Source organism: Quercus robur, chromosome 3 (genome assembly GCF_932294415.1).
Source record: "Quercus robur chromosome 3, dhQueRobu3.1, whole genome shotgun sequence".
NCBI classification, from domain to species: Eukaryota; Viridiplantae; Streptophyta; class Magnoliopsida; order Fagales; family Fagaceae; genus Quercus; species Quercus robur.
In genome coordinates this window covers 64,796,294-64,812,408 of record NC_065536.1, presented here as the reverse complement: position 1 = coordinate 64,812,408, position 16,115 = coordinate 64,796,294, and the positions used below count along the sequence as shown (strand labels likewise).

Here is a 16,115-nt window from a genome sequence, read left to right as displayed (position 1 = left end):
CAATATTCAAATTTCAAATAATACCCAATTCCAGCTAGCTCAACTCGTAAAATCTTTTCTAGCCAAATTGGCACCCCGCCTACCCCCAAACCAAATTGGTGTCTTGCAATCAATGATAAATAGAGTGGACGCTATAGATTAAAATTTAAAGAAAATCCAAAAAAATATAGAAAAAGAAAGAAAAAAAAATACCCGAACGGTGACTTTGTGAAAATCGGGTAAGGGTATGTCTTCGTTGGGGTTGATAACGCTGTACTTGCCAACGGTCATGGAATTGACCTTTAACTCTTCGGCGATGCACTTTGAGTGACTCGATTGCAGCTCGAACCGAATTGATTCCGTTGTACACGATAACAACCCATATGTTATTACAAGGATCAATAGCTTCTTCTGGGTTTCGATTTGAATCATGGCGAATAATATCTGTGTGTTTTGTTGTTTGTTTGTCTTTAAGGTTGCTTGGTATCTGATACTATGTTTATGTTAAGTTTGGACAATTTTTGCGTGAGAGAGAGTTGAAAATGTCGAATCGAGAAGGAGAGGTTTGAAGGGGGTGTTTTGGGTTTGTGACACGTGGTAAGATGTGGTTGGAGGGGACACGTAAAGTCATTTAAAGTGGTTTGGGAGATGGGAGATGGGAGATTGGCTTGATTGGGTTTTTTATTTGTGATACTATCCATCTATGGTTCATTGGTTCTATCTATTCAATGAACTATAGATAATTATTCTTCTTTTTTTTCTTTTTCTTTTTTTAATTAAAAAAAAAAAAACTATAGATAGTTATTAAACCCGAGTCCTGTGATTAGATTGTAGTCCTGTGATCTGGTATTTAGATTAGTAGTCTTTAATTAGATTGTTTAAGCTTACAAATTAAACATAATCAAATTTGATTGATTATGTGTAACATGTGTTTTTGAAAACATTCAAGTATTTTCATGAACCTCAAAATCAAATATTTTTCTAAATTCAATATAGAGTAACGTAGATTACATAATCTCTTTTATAAGGATAACTAGGATTTGAATTATCCTCCCTCATGCCTCATTTTATGTAACAATTGAAGTATAGAAATTAAATACTTTATTGAGGAAAGAAATAAACTAATAGAACATATTTCATTAACACATGAATGTTCTAAAATGTATCTCTTAATTTTGATAGATTTATTTGGAAAAAATTATGTACATTCAAAATTATGTAAATTATTTTCATTTCAAATTTCCTAAAATTTTAATAATATTGTTCTCTAAATGAAATTACTCTTATTTGTGTTGACATTTTTAATATATGTCCAATTTTTTTATTTCATTATTGCATCTTTTGATTATATATTTCCCTAATAAGTCAAATTCAATATTCTTTTATTATTTATATTTAGGTATTTATTTGAATATTGACTCAATTTATTAATATGTTGTAACTTAAAAGATTCAATCATTATAATTATAATTTTTTGTTAGCACTTAATTGACACCTCAAACGACACATTGACGAAATGACTTAAATCCAAATGATATGTAATTTTTAGGGGTATAGATCTACATTTTGAAACTTTAGGGGACAAATCAAAATTATTCAAAACTTTAAAGGTGTAAATTGTAATTTAGGCTTTATCTTTGAGCATTGAACTATTCTCTCTCTCTCTCTCTCTCTCTCTCTCTCTCTCTCTCTCTCTCTCTCTCTCTCTCTCTCTCTCTCTCTCTCTCTCTCTCTCTCTCTCTCTCTCTCTCTCTTTTTTAGAATGTTGAACTATTCTCTTAGGTGTGTGTAATCTTCCAATCTCATACACACCTATATGGAGGAATCTCTAGAGTAATGTACGTTACATAATCTCTTTTATAAGGAGAATTAAGGTTTGAATTATCCTCTCTCAAATCTCATTTTATCTAACAATTGAAGTATAGAAATTAAATACTTTATTAAGGAAAGAAATCAACTAATAGAATATATTTCATTATGCATGAATGATCTAAAATGTATCTCTTAATTTTGATAGATTTATTTGGGAAAAAATTATGTACATTCAAAATGATGTAAATTATTTTCATTTCAATTTTTTTGAATTTCTCATAATATTTTTCTCTAAATGAAATAACTCTTCTTTGTGTTGACATTTTAATATGTCCAATTTTTTTATTTCATTATTGCATCTTTTGATTATATATTTTCCTAATAAGTCAAATTCAATATTCTTTTATGATTTATAATTTAGGTATTTATTTGAATATTGACGCAATTTATTAATATGTTGTAACTTAAAAGATTCAATCATTATAATTATAATTTTTTGTTAGCACTTAATTGACACCTCAAACTTTAACAAAATGACTTAAATCCAAATGATATAGAGGGTGAGTTTGGTTCAGTTTTTTGTAAAAGTGCATAATGAAAAAGTGCATTTTCAAAAAGCTGAGTGTTTGGTAAAAACTGTTAAAAAGCGCTTTTTGAAAAAGCTGAGTATTTGGCTAGCACTTATAAAAGTGGCAGTTTGAGGGATAAATTACCAAAAATGACAATGTATATATAAGAGCATCTCCAGCAGGTTAGACAAATTTTTGTACTGTTTGGACAATCAACAGTGACATTTATCTTTTGCCTACCCACTTTTTAAATTTTTATTTTGTAATCAAATTCATTCTTTTTTAATATTTATTTTTTCTTTTTCTATTCATTCTCAACAGTTATATTTTTCAACAAAAAATGTTACATCCACAATATTTTTTGCAATACTTTCACAAGAATCATAACAAAATCTTATATGGAAAGTTGTTACTAGTTCTAATTTGAACCAACCACTGAAATCATATTTTTACTCATCAATATTAGCTAATTACTTTAAATTTATTGTAAAAATATTGTGAAAATATTGTGGTAATATTTTTAAATTGTGATTTCAGATTCTTTGCCTTTCTTTCATCCATACGTTTCCTTTTCCTTTTTTTTTTTTTTTTTTTTTTTCTCTTGCATTTTGTCCACCACACACGTATACCATTGTCCACATCCTCTCCTTTTTCTTTTTCTTTACTTCCACTTTCCAGAAGCTCCTCATTCTTTCTTCTTCTTTTTTTCCTTTACTTCCACTTGATTCCAGAAGCTCTCCGGCTCTCTCATTTTCTTCTCTCTTTATTATTATTATTATTATTATTTTTTCTTTCCCTACTTGATTCCATAATCTTGCTTGCCTTTTTGGTGTCATTATCTTCAAAGTTCAAACACACACAGACACGCATGGAGAGAGGAGAAATTGTCTTTGCTCCACCACACCGCCACCGCTGCTCCTCCTCCTCACTGCGGAGTGCATGCAACCAGGGGTCATATCAGTTTTTTTTTTTTTTTTTTCTTGATCATTTATTGTTGTTCTAATTTTTTTTTTTTTTTTTTCTGTTCTTGATCTGCTGTTGTTGTTGTTTTGATTTTAGATTTGTTGTTTAAATTATATCAGTTTTATGAGAGCAAGAATTTTTTTGCTTTTATTGTTGTGGTTTGATTAATTTTAAGATTATGTTTTTGAGTTTGTATTTTGATTATGCTTGAGATGGGAGGCGTGAGAGGAGCTTCGTGCAAAGAGAGAGCAGAAAGATCAGATGAGGGGCGTGAGGCTTCAGGCGTGAGAGAAGAATTGTTATGGGTATTTTCGTAATTCATCATCAACCCAATGGTAACAGTATGCGCGTTTTGATTTATGGACCTCAGGAGGTCCATAAATTTTGTGCGTTTTGGACCCGATTTTTGCCTGAGCCCAAACCACAACTTTTATCAAAAAGTTGCGTTTTGGGTTGAGCCAAACGCAATTTTTCTTCAGCTTTTTCTAATATGCGCGTTTTCAGCTCCTAAAAGTGCAAACAAACGCACACATAATTTTTAGGGGTATAGATCTACATTTTGAAACTTTAGGGGACAAATCAAAATTAATTTAAAACTTTAAAGGTGTAAATTGTAATTTAGGATTTATCTTTGAGCATTGAACTATTCTTTTAGGTGTGTGTAATCTTTTAGTCTCATACATACCTATATGGAGGAATCTCTAGAGTAATGTACATTACATAATCTCTTTTATAAGGAGAACTAGGGTTTGAACTATCCTCTTTCAAGTCTCATTTTATCTAACAATTGAAGTATAGAAATTAAATACTTTATTAAGGAAAGAAATCAACTAATAGAATATATTTCATCATACATGAATGTTCTAGAATGTAACTCTTAATTTGGATAGATTTATTTGGAAAAAATTATGTGCAACAAAATGATGTAAATTATTTTCATTTCAATTTTTTTGAATTTTTCATAATATTGTTCTCTAAATGAAATAACTCTTCTTTGTGTTGACATTTTTAAAATATGTCCAATTTTTTTATTTCATTATTGCATCTTTTGATTATATATTTTCCTAATAAGTCAACTTCAATATTCTTTTATGATTTATAATATAGGTATTTATTTGAATATTGATTCAATTTATTAATATACTATAAGTTACAAGATTCAACCATATAATTTTTTGTTGGCACTTAATTGACAATTTAACATCTCAAACAATACATTGACGAAATAACTTAAAATCCAAATTATATGTAGTAATTATTAGGGGTGTAGATCTACATTTTGAAACTTTAGGGGACAAATCAAAATTATTCAAAACTTTAAAGATGTAAATTGTAATTTAGGCTTTATTTTTTAGCATTGAACTATTCTCTTAGGTGTGCGTAATCTTCCAATCTCATACACACCTATATGGAGGAATCTTTAGAGTGGTTTCAAGGTGTTGATTAAGAGTTTTGAATTCAGAACTTTATGAATCTCATAAGACCTTGTAAACAACTAAACTAACCCCTTAAGTGTTGTTAAGATGGCAAGTTATGATTGGAGTAAAATGACTTTCACATGGATTCTCTATTAACACCACTTTTATTATATATCAATCACAAATATATCACAACATCGCTTGCAAAAATATGTTCCACTTGAAACTTTAATTTCTAAAAGAGATTTAAAAAGTGGGGGAATATTGAGTGATTGGACTACTAGAGGCCCATATTAGGTGAATGGAGAAACACCTTCTTTAGGTTGTAGAGCTGAGACCGAAAGAGATTTCAATCAAGTGCCATTTGGGCTAGGTTTTGACCAAGGACAGCCCAATTTCGGGAGTAGTTTAGGTATCAGCGTGTTTTTAATGACTTTTCTTAAAGCCCAATACCGCAACGTTGCCATAGTTATGCTTTCCTCTTATTCATTCGGACAATCAGACATAAGGAACTCAAATTTGTGTACATTTATTAAATTTGGCAATGTTTATTACACATGGCCTGTTACACACAACGACAATATGTACACACATTTTAGTTTTTGAATTGAAATTATAATTTAAAATCATAATTTCAGTTCAAAAATTTAATTGTGTGTATGATGTATACAACAAGGTGGATGAACTAAAAATTACCATTAGAATTTATATTAAAATATAATTTACTTTCTTTAACTTTAGTGACATCATTCGTTTATTTGTTTTCAAAACAATGTTAACACAGTATTCATAAAATTGGGATAGAAAACAATGTGTGTTTGATACCATTATGCTAGGACAGGTTTTTTGAAGAGCTAAAAACACAATTTTTGTTTGGGACCAGGTCTCAGTTTTGAGGATAAAAAGTGAATTATTCATTTTTACAAGTAAAAGTTATTAAAGAAAAAGTGAAATCTCTCTATTTCTTGATTTCTTCACGACAAGTCGACGACATCCATCTCTTCTTCTCATCTCCATGTTGCTAACCCTACTTATCTACCAATTTAACAATCCATAGTTCACAAACAACAATCTAACATAGGAAACATACCCACACATGCAGTTTATAGATCTACTCCGAAGAGATGTATAAAACACACATCTACAACAAAACCCATGTTGAAATTAACCAAAATATTCAATCAACCATCACTCATCCCAAAAAATCTAGTACCACAACTCTGATGTGGCAAATTGTGAGCGATAGAAAAAAAAAATAGTGATTTTATATGAAAGTGATAGACAACCGATCATAGTTTTGCCATATAAAATAGTTATAGAAAAAGTTGTGGTGTAGTAATGATTGTGGTCCTAGAATTTACTCTCACTTATATGAAACCTCCAAAATCCCAAGACTTAACAGCAAAGAAGAATATCCACAAACCCTCTGCCTTCCACCCATGACCTCGAAGTTACTTGGGGGTAATCTTCTCAATCTGTGTACCCAATACCCTCGCACCAGCCATAGAACAAGTCAAGCTCATCAAACTGCTTGCAAACTCGGCAAAACATCTCATAGACCTTCACACAGAAGTGGATAGGGGTGTGCATGGGTCGGGTTGGGTTAGGTTGAGGGAATTTTTTGACCCAACCTACCATGGTGGGTCAAAAAAAATTCAACCCAACCCAACCCATCACATAAATTCAACCCAACCCAACCCAACCCACGTGGGTCGGGTTGGGTCGGGTTGAACTCATGGGTTTGACAATTTATTATTTATTATTAAATTAAGTAGAAAAAAAATATAAATATTAATATATTAAAAAAACCTAAAGATTAGTATCAATGTAACTCTTTGAAGGCTCAACACTAATGACTAAACAACAATAGTATTTATTAGAATTTGTGTGAACTAATTGGCTTTTATATAGGATAGGAAGAATTGATTATTTAAAAAAATTTATTAATTATATAATATATTTTATATATATATATATATATATATTAAATTAGTATTAGTAGAAGGAATTGAGGAAATGCAAATTATTAAATATATAATATATATTTAAATATATATATATATATATATATATAAGTGCCCTACAATTAATTTTTTTAAAAAAAAATTATTAAATATAAAATATATTTTAAATATATATTAAATATAGGTGGGTTGGGTCGGGTTTGGCGGGTTTGTAATTTTATGACCCAAACCCAACCCGACCCGCTATAATAATTTTTTTGGTAACCCAACCCAACCCACCAAGCCTTAAAAACCGACCCAACCCGGTGGGTCGGGTCGGGTTGGGTCGAGTTTGGCGGGTCGGTGGGTTTTCTGCACACCCTTAGAAGTGGACCTCTTGCTCCATGAAACGGTCAACTAAGATACCATTATTTTCTGCTATGTCATAGTATATTGGGAAACTCTCTTTCACAATGGGGTAGAGAGCCACTATCACAACCCGGTTGCTCCGATCCAGAATATTATCATATATATAATCATTTAGAGCTTGTTAGCACAAAGTATGGGTAATGCTAGACAAAACATTTTTCACAAGCTGAAATAACACAAAAAGTATAAAATAAAATAATAAAAAAGAAGTGTATTTGTGGTTTGTGCACATGAAAGACGTTTATAGTTCAGCAAAAAAAGACGTTTATTGTATACGCCTTAAGGAAATTTATAATTGAAGTGGTTTTAAATAAGAAGAGAGTATTAAAGACATTTTTATAATTATACGTTACAGGTCCTATAATAGTGTTTTAAAAATGCTGGTTTAGCTGGCACTCGCGATTTCTAGTATCGGTCAATACCTACGTTTTGAAAATAGATCTTTCACCTATAGTGACGTTTTTAAAATGCCGCTAAAGGGTTTTTCTTTTTGAAATTAACTTTAGCAGGTCTTTTCCTGGCACTTTAAAATGCCACTATATATATATATATATATATATAGAAATAACTAGGGTTATAAACGGGTCGGTTCAGATCGGGTTTGGAGTTGACCCGCAACTAACCCAATTGAATCAAGTGTATAAAAACTAGACCCGCGGCCGACCGAATATTCGGGTCGAAACCAATATCTTGAGTCATCGATTGATTGGGTCGGAGCTGTTGGGTGAATTCAAGTTTGGAGATCAACATAGAAGAAATCAGACCCAAACCTAAAGAAAACAGTTCAAAAGTCAAAACCACAATCCAAAACTAGAAAAATCAAATAAAGCCAAAATACCACAAACCCAAATCTCATCTAAGATTGAAACTAAATAGCACCAAAAACACCGCAAAGCCAAAATCTAAGACCAAAAGAAAGAGAGAGAAAGCGGAGACCCAAACTTGAGACTAAAAGAAAGAGAAAGAAAGAGGAGAAATAAGACTCAATTGGCATTGCCACCACTCCCTCCTCCCACCATCACCGCATCTATCATTGCATGTCTATATCCATCACAATATCAATACATCCACCCATAAGATTTTCACAAGATCAAAGCAAATTAGAGGAGGCTTTACTTCAAGGGAGTGGGTTTGAGCAAAACTTAACCCATGACGGTGGCAATAGGGCAAACTTGGCTACAGCGGTAGTAAGGCAGAGGCTTGGGTTAGGGTTTGAGAGAGAGATTAGAATGACAAATTAGAGAAAGAGAGATGGTGTTCAGGTCTTAAGCATAAAAATGGTAGAGAGAACAAAAATTTTTCTTTTTAAATTTTACGAGTGGGTCAGGTCGGTTTTTACGGGTTTAAAATTCCTTAACCCGCCACTCAAACCGAAGTTTTGGTTTTTAACAGCACATGACCCAAATCCGACCGACCATACTATTCGAATCCACCCGTTGGGCTTCAGGTTGGGCAGATTCGATCGGTTTGGTTGGGTCAATTGACTCGCTAGACAGCCCTAGAAATAACCACACATAAGGGAGAAGCAATGTAGATTTAACACAGAAAAATTATTAAATTCCAATAAAAAAAAAAGACCATCTTCCTTTAACAAAATGACGAGGATGACGCTAGAAAGAATTAAGAATACCAACTGAAACAGATTTTGCACGAGAGAATTACATGGCCTTGTCATTTTGGAAAGGACAAAACTAGAAAACAAGTGGGAGTGGCCAAACTGGAATCTATGGGGGAGAAATTTCGAACTTTGATGGAGAAAGATTCCGTTCAAATACAACATGTAGGCATCTATCTCACTTAAGCATTAGTGTCATGATCATCATCTAATTGAAGCCATTAATTTTTTTTTTAAAAAAAATGCAATGTTCTAGTTATTACTTATTAGCCTCTAAACATCACTCAATGCAAACAAAAATATCAATCTTCATCACAAGTAAATTCAAAACAAAGAGACTAACTTGGAGTTCGAAACAAGCAAAGAGAATCAAACACCTAAAGCACCTGATATGTCTAAATCTATGTGAGCACCTTAACCGTTAGTATTATAACAATACAAGTACAACCCACAACAGTGCAAGCACTATATTTTGAAACTTTTATCAAAACCATGAATATCCAAATCATGTTTCCTTAAGTTTCCCTTTATAGAATCATTTGCTTGGTTCATGAATCAATTACAATACTGTTTTAATGAAAGATTTGAGCTGGTAATGAAGAAATACAGAGGCTTGAATCTCTGGCATGGCTTTCTTGCTCTTGGCCCTTGGGTTGAAAATTTGAATGAGAGAGGGAGATATGCTTCTTTTCATGTTTGACAAGCCAGCACAGCTCATGGGTCTTGTCCAAGTTAGCAGCTGGTGGGAGAGAAATTTAACCTCAGTGTGCCATTTGTAGAGTTCAGATCTTGATTCAAAGGCTTAGAGCCTATTTGGCATTAGTTTCAGCTTTTATTTTTTAGTTTTTATGTATAGCTTTTTAAAACTTATATATATTTTTTTTTTTAGTTTTTCAAATTTTTTCAAAGTATAAATATATTTTAGCACATTTTTAATAAAAAACTAAATAAGCTACTCCTAAATAGACATTTAGTTGCACTTGCTGACTGGTCGGGCTGCTGCTTGGTTCAGTTTGATCAATAAGAGAACTAGGCCAACTATACTCAACTTCTCAATTGGGCTTCAGTTGTGGGTTGTTTCCTTTGACTTTAACACTTGGCTGAAGCTCTTAGAGTCAGCCAAGTTCAAAGGCTCTCCTATTTAGGTTGCACAAATGATGTAGCTTCTTGGGCCTTCACAATAAATAATTACCATGAGTTTTAACTATTAGCCTTTTGAATAGAATGGAATGAAGTAGTTTGTTTGTTTATTTATTTATTTATTTTTTGGTGAGAAAAAATATTGAAACTTTATAATAATAAAAAAAAAAAAAAAAAAGAACTAGCTATATTAGTCTGAAGTACAAAATAAAATAGTGGTGAAACATCCTCTATGCACATAGCCCAATCTGAGATATTAATAGAATGCCTAACTAAACTATGGGCAATATTATTACCTTCTCTCCTAATATGAGAGTATAGTAATTAAGTAAAAGATCTTGAAAACACCTTGGCATCCTGAATCAAAGGAGAAAGGGAAGCTAAAGACAATTCAATCACCCTTCAGAGCATTCATAATCACCGTCGAGTCAACTACCAATATAGCTCAATCAATCCCAACTTCTAAACCAAACTCAAGAGCATGGCTAGCAGCAATGGCCTCAAGAGAGGCATGTAGAGATATTCGTATGGTTTTTATTAATCTAGAGAAAATATGGTAGTATTCCTAGAGAGGTTATGTGGTAAGTTTTGGAAGAGAAATGAGTTCTAGTTAATACCAAATTAGAAATTTGTGTGATTCCTTTAACCTATTAACTATTAAGTTAGAAGAAATTTTTTATTAGATTAAGACTTGGTTTCTGTGGTAGTTGTTGCTGCTACTTAGTTCTTGACTTATAACCCTAGTGCCATGACCAGTGCTAATTGCTAAAGAGTTTTTTTTTTTTTTTTTTTAATTTTATTTTTAAGAATCAAAATAAAGAGTTTTAATTTATAAATTTAACCGGGTAGAAGAACCCAAAACATAAATGTGTACCAATAATGAAGTGATGTGTTGGCAACAACAACACTCTACTAACTTTTAAGTGTACTATCTCTTTATTGGGTCCAGTTAATATAAGGTACACATTAACCATCCATTTTAGAAAATATTTTATGAAAATTTGAAAAAATTATCATATCAATTAGTTACTTTTTCATTTTTTTCATAATTTTTTTTAAAAATAGTTTACTAACGTATGCCCTAAGGGCATTGTGGGTACTTGCCCCGCCATTAAGCAGTGTTTGTCCGCTTTGGGAAGCCAAGCCTTCATGGATTTGTCACGAAGGGGTGGGAGTCCAGGATCTTCACCATGTGTAGTAGTGGTACACTCATGCAAGCTCCAAGGACAAATAAAGCATGAGTGGGAGGGTTACTTAGGCGATGTGGGACAAATGTGTAAAGCCAAAAATGGTGAAGATCTTGGACTCCCACCCCTTCGTGACAAATCCGTGAGGGCTTGGCTCCCCAAAGCGGACAAATACTGCTTAATGGCGGGGCAAGTACCCACGGGCATATTTTAGTAAATCCCCTCTTTATTTTATATTTTATGTTTTCCGTTTTGAAGGGAATCACACTATTTCTTAAGTGTGTGTTGGTCTACAACTACTTCATCTACTATTTTCAACTCTCTCTTTTTCTCTCTTTCTCACCATGTGAGTGTATGTTTATGATAAAGTCTCTTTCACTGGATTACCGTGCATGTGGTTACAGTATTTTGATCATTTTTTTGAGTTTCTAGTCTTTGACAATCTCTTGCTACGTGTGTTTACTGTTGTTTGTACTTTGTAGTGTTTTACTGTTTGGTAACATTATTTTAACATGAGAAATGATATGTCTACAACATTTTTACAACAAATCCTAAGTAGCAAGTTGTTACTAGTTGTTATTATTGGGACAAAAAAGTAATCTTAGCATTAGTTTGAAATTTGAACCATTAACAACTAACCACCTGTGATTTGTTGTAAAAATGTTGTAGACGTAGCATCTCTCTTTTAACAATGATTTTTGTTATTTAAACAACATAACATGTATTTTTACATCACTTTTTTACCCACACATATTTTCACAACACTTAGGTAGAGTTTGGATAGCGTTTTTTAGCAAGCGTTACGCGTTTGCATCTCTATCAGTGGGTCCCATGTACTGTTCATAGGATCCATAATTGTACTTTTTTCAACAAAATTTTCATTAAAACTAAATATCATAGTACTATTTATACATTTAAAAATTATTTTGTTATAATATTTTCAATTTCCAAAAATAAACAATTCCAAACAAATCCTTAAATAATGTTAACAACGTTACCAAATTAGCTCAAAAAAAAGTTTTTTGAGTTTTGAGTTTTTGTCTTTTGCACTTTTGACTCTTTGACCAAATTTGACTTGTGACAGTGGAAGTGGTTGTTGGCTATGTGGGTGGGTCAATTAGTAACAGTAAAAGTATTAAACACTTAGAGCATCAGCATTGGAAAATTCCAATGCTATTCTATTTTACCATTCTAAAACACCACTTTATCAATATACCATACCATTTTACAATACCTCCACATCTCAAAACTCTATTTTTATTAAAATATTATTTTTTTACCTTTCTTTATTATTTTGTTTCCAACCATTTTCCTGGGCTTTCCTAGGCTTTCCAACAACAATTTTTATTCCTCTCTCTTTCTTTATTATTTTGTTTCCAACCGTTTTCCTGGGCTTTCCTAGGCTTTCCAACAGCAATTTTTATTCCTCTCTCTCAACCTCTAGCACCCCAGTTCAACACACAACACACACACACCCATGATACACCGATCATCCTACCCAAACCCATCACCACACCCACACACACAAACACAAACACAAACATCAAACCAGCAACAAAGAGCCACACACAAACATCAAACCAGCAACAAAGAGCCACACACAAACACAAACCAGCAACAAAGCCATACACACAAACACAAACCATCAACAGAGCCACACACACAAACCATCAAACCAGTCCACCGATCAGCAAACCCAAGCCATCGATCTGAAACCCACGCCGCCGATTTGAAACCCAGGCCACCGATCAAAAAAATCATCACCGAAGCAAGCCCATTCAAACCCATTCAAAAAAAAATCATCACCGGAGCAAACCCATTCAAAAAAAATCATCTCCGGAGCAAACCCATTAAAAAAAAATAATCACCGGAGCCATCGGAGCAAACCCATTCAAAAAAAATCATCACCGGAGCAAACTCATTCAAACCCATTCAAAAAACATCATCACCGGAGCCACCAGAGCAAACTCATTCAAAAAAATGAGAGAGATGAGAGAGCAGATGGAGAGCAGAGCCGAGAGAGCAGATGGAGAAGCAGAAACGGAAGAGAGAGAAAAGAACAGAAAAAATGAGAGAGATGAGAGACAGAGGAGAGACAGAGGAGAGAGAGTAGAGATACCGGAGCCTCCGGAGCAAACCCATTCAAGAAAAATCATCACCGGAGCCACCGGAGCAAACCCATTCAAAAAAATGAGAGAGATGAGAGAGCAGATGGAGAGCAGAGCCGAGAGAGCATATGGAGAAGTAGAGACGGAAGAGAGAGAAGAGATCAGGAAAAAATGAGAAAGATGAGAGACAGAGGAGAGAGAGTAGAGATAAAATATATATATATTTTTTTTAGAATACTGCTACAGTGCAATTCTATCTTTAGAATTGCACTGTAGCAAGTATTGCAAAAAATTTACAATACTTGCTTTTACCATTTTCTGATGTAGATGATTTTAAGACTACAAATGCTAAATTTCCCTTAGATATAGCATTAGCATTCTCCAATGCTAATGCTCTTAGTTAGTGGGATAGAAACAAACAAATTAAATTAAATAATTGTAAAAATAATAATAATTAATCAAAATATTTTGTGAATTTAATAAAAAAATAGTCTAGTTAATGTATGCCCTAATACATTAATTACTCATTTTGGAAAAGTTTTTACGGGGAATTAAAAAGCTGTTAAAATAGTAAATCACTTTTTCATTTTTTCATAAAAAAATTTCCTAAAATGGTTTATTAAGGTATACCTTAAGGACACACATTAATAAAACTCATTAAAAAAAAAGAGTAATGCTACAAATATAAACTATTTTATAACATTTTTATCAACGGTTGACATAGTAAATTCTTACTAGTTTTAATATGAGCTAATCACTAATGTGGGGCCAGAGAATTTGTGACCTTGGCCCACTTTACATTAGGGCCCAAGGCCCGAGCCGAGGAGAGATATAGCCGAGGACATACAATGAAAGTCCAAATAGCCTTGAGACATAGTCGATGATGATTCTGTCTTCGGCATCCCCAAGGCACTCCTAAAAGAAAGGACAAGAACGGTATAGGAACAATTTTGGGAAAAACCGAACACATCCACGTTGATGGAGAAAGGACTCCTGGACAATATGGCGACAAAGGACAAAGGAAAAGCTGCCATTACTGCAATTAAATACTTTGTGCCAGACAGAGCAATGCTTTTCAGTTTTTACAACCACCCACAACCACTTTGGGTATGGGCTGATGGGACAAGTATTAGCTCTGGGAAGCTGAACCTACACGTGGACGTTGGAGGAAGAGTAAAGGCTAATATAAAAAGAGAAGTAAGCAATCCAAAAAAAAGGGCTGGGAAAAAAGGCCAAGAACCAGAGCCTCCCAGGCCATGCCAAGAAGAAAGACTTCTCGAGCGAACACGGTTCATTTCTGTATGAGTACCATGACTAACCACCGTCTGGTGACCAAGGCCTAGCCTTCCAAGCCCACGCTCTACAAATTATATTGTTTGGGCCCTTAATGTGTGAACCCAATATCATTTTGGGTCGTTACAAGTTGAGTCCTTACAATTGGCGTCGTCTGTGGGAAAGGCTTGTGCGTTGGCACAGGCGGTGGATCAAGAAAGTCCCTCCATCACTTCCAGCAGCCCGCTGTAGTGCCCTAACATAAAGTTCCACTAGGGGCTACGCTCCGAAGCGTCAGTAGCGCAGATGGTTCTAGGGGCTTCCAACGTCAGATCAACGTCCCACACCTTGGCCGAGGGGCTAATCCCCCCAAACTTAAAAGAAATCTAAGTTTTAGATAGAACCAAGGTATTGCATGGTCCTCGGACTCAAACCTATGGGAAAACCAACTACTTAAAGAAAATTCTAGGTTTTGGACAGAACCAAGGTATTGCATAGTCCTCGGACTCAAACCTATGGGAAAACCAACTACTTAAAGAAAATTCTAGGTTTTGGACAGAACCAAGGTATTGCATGGTTCTCGGACTTAAACCTATGGGGAAACCAACTACTTAAAGAAAATATCTAAGTTTTGGACAGAACCAAGGTATTGCATGGTCCTCAAACTCAAACCTATGGGGAAACCAACTACTTAAAGAAAATATCTAAGTTTTGGACAGAACCAAGGTATTGCATGGTCCTCAGACTCAAACCTATGGGGAGATTAGTCATTAGAAAATGGATTAAGTCTTAGACAAAATGGAAATCCCGTCCTGTCCTCGGATCCCCAGCTCTAAGGAAACTAATGTAAACGAGTATTTAGGCCCGGCACAGTCATACCTCGGTCCTCGGACCGGACGCCAAAAATGGTTAAGGCCATAAATGTGGGGAACGTGGTAAAGCATCCTAGTATATAGCGACCAGCTCGGATAGTTCATTTTGGGTTACCCATCCTCGGATGATCGCCTTATATGCAACATAGAACGTTCAGCTATTATTTCGGTTAGTCTTATATGTATAACCTTTTTCAGGTCGGCATTATTGTGCCTGTTAGTCTCAGTAAGTTCAAAATAATAGCTTTTTGTTAACAGGGGGTTTGGCCCTAAGTATCGTTCAAAAAAAAAAAAAATATATATATATATATATATAGCACATCCATTCACAGTATAACTATTGCAGAAAAGAAAGAATACTTAGAATAAGATAAAGTCATCTTTTATTAATACCAAGAAATAGTACAGCGTACAATGAGGGACTTAAGCAAGCCTATACCAGAAGCTAACTACAAAGGTAAAAAGAAAAAGCAAAAAAGGAAAAAGATACAAGGGAACGATAAATCCTTCAAAATTTTGCTTTTGTGGCGACTAGGCGTGTCAAGATGGTCCCTTTGACGGAAGAGGAGAAGAGGCAGAAGAAGAAGCAGAAACACCAGGATGTCCCTAGTGATGGAAGAGAAGAAGAAGCGGTGGCAAAAGGAGGCACCAGAAAAGGAGGAGAGGAGGAAGCGAGGATGCCCAATCCTCGCATCAGCTCCGACTCCTAACACGCGGGTGTCATATTAGCAGCGCTCGAGAAAGAGCGAATGGTATCGACGATGAGAAACCCCATTGCTGTCGCACCAAAAATCTGACGCGACCAGCA

The 16,115-nt window shown here is 34.1% G+C and overlaps 1 protein-coding gene across 3 annotated transcripts in view; it reads right to left on the bottom strand.

Annotated features, from left to right (window-relative positions):
* The window catches only part of LOC126718908 (transmembrane emp24 domain-containing protein p24delta9), a 29,931-nt gene extending 29,324 nt beyond the window's left edge, over positions 1-607 (bottom strand). For 2 of the 3 annotated variants that reach the window (XR_007653144.1, XM_050421305.1), the window contains exon 1: positions 193-605. Coding sequence is in view for 2 of the 3 variants with exons in the window: in XM_050421305.1 (XP_050277262.1) it covers positions 193-411 (219 nt within the window). In the remaining variant the exon portion in view is untranslated. Of the gene's footprint in view, positions 1-192 lie in introns of all 3 variants that reach the window. The other variant, XM_050421306.1, reaches the window with a different exon arrangement.
* Positions 608-16,115: the final 15,508 nt, after the last annotated feature.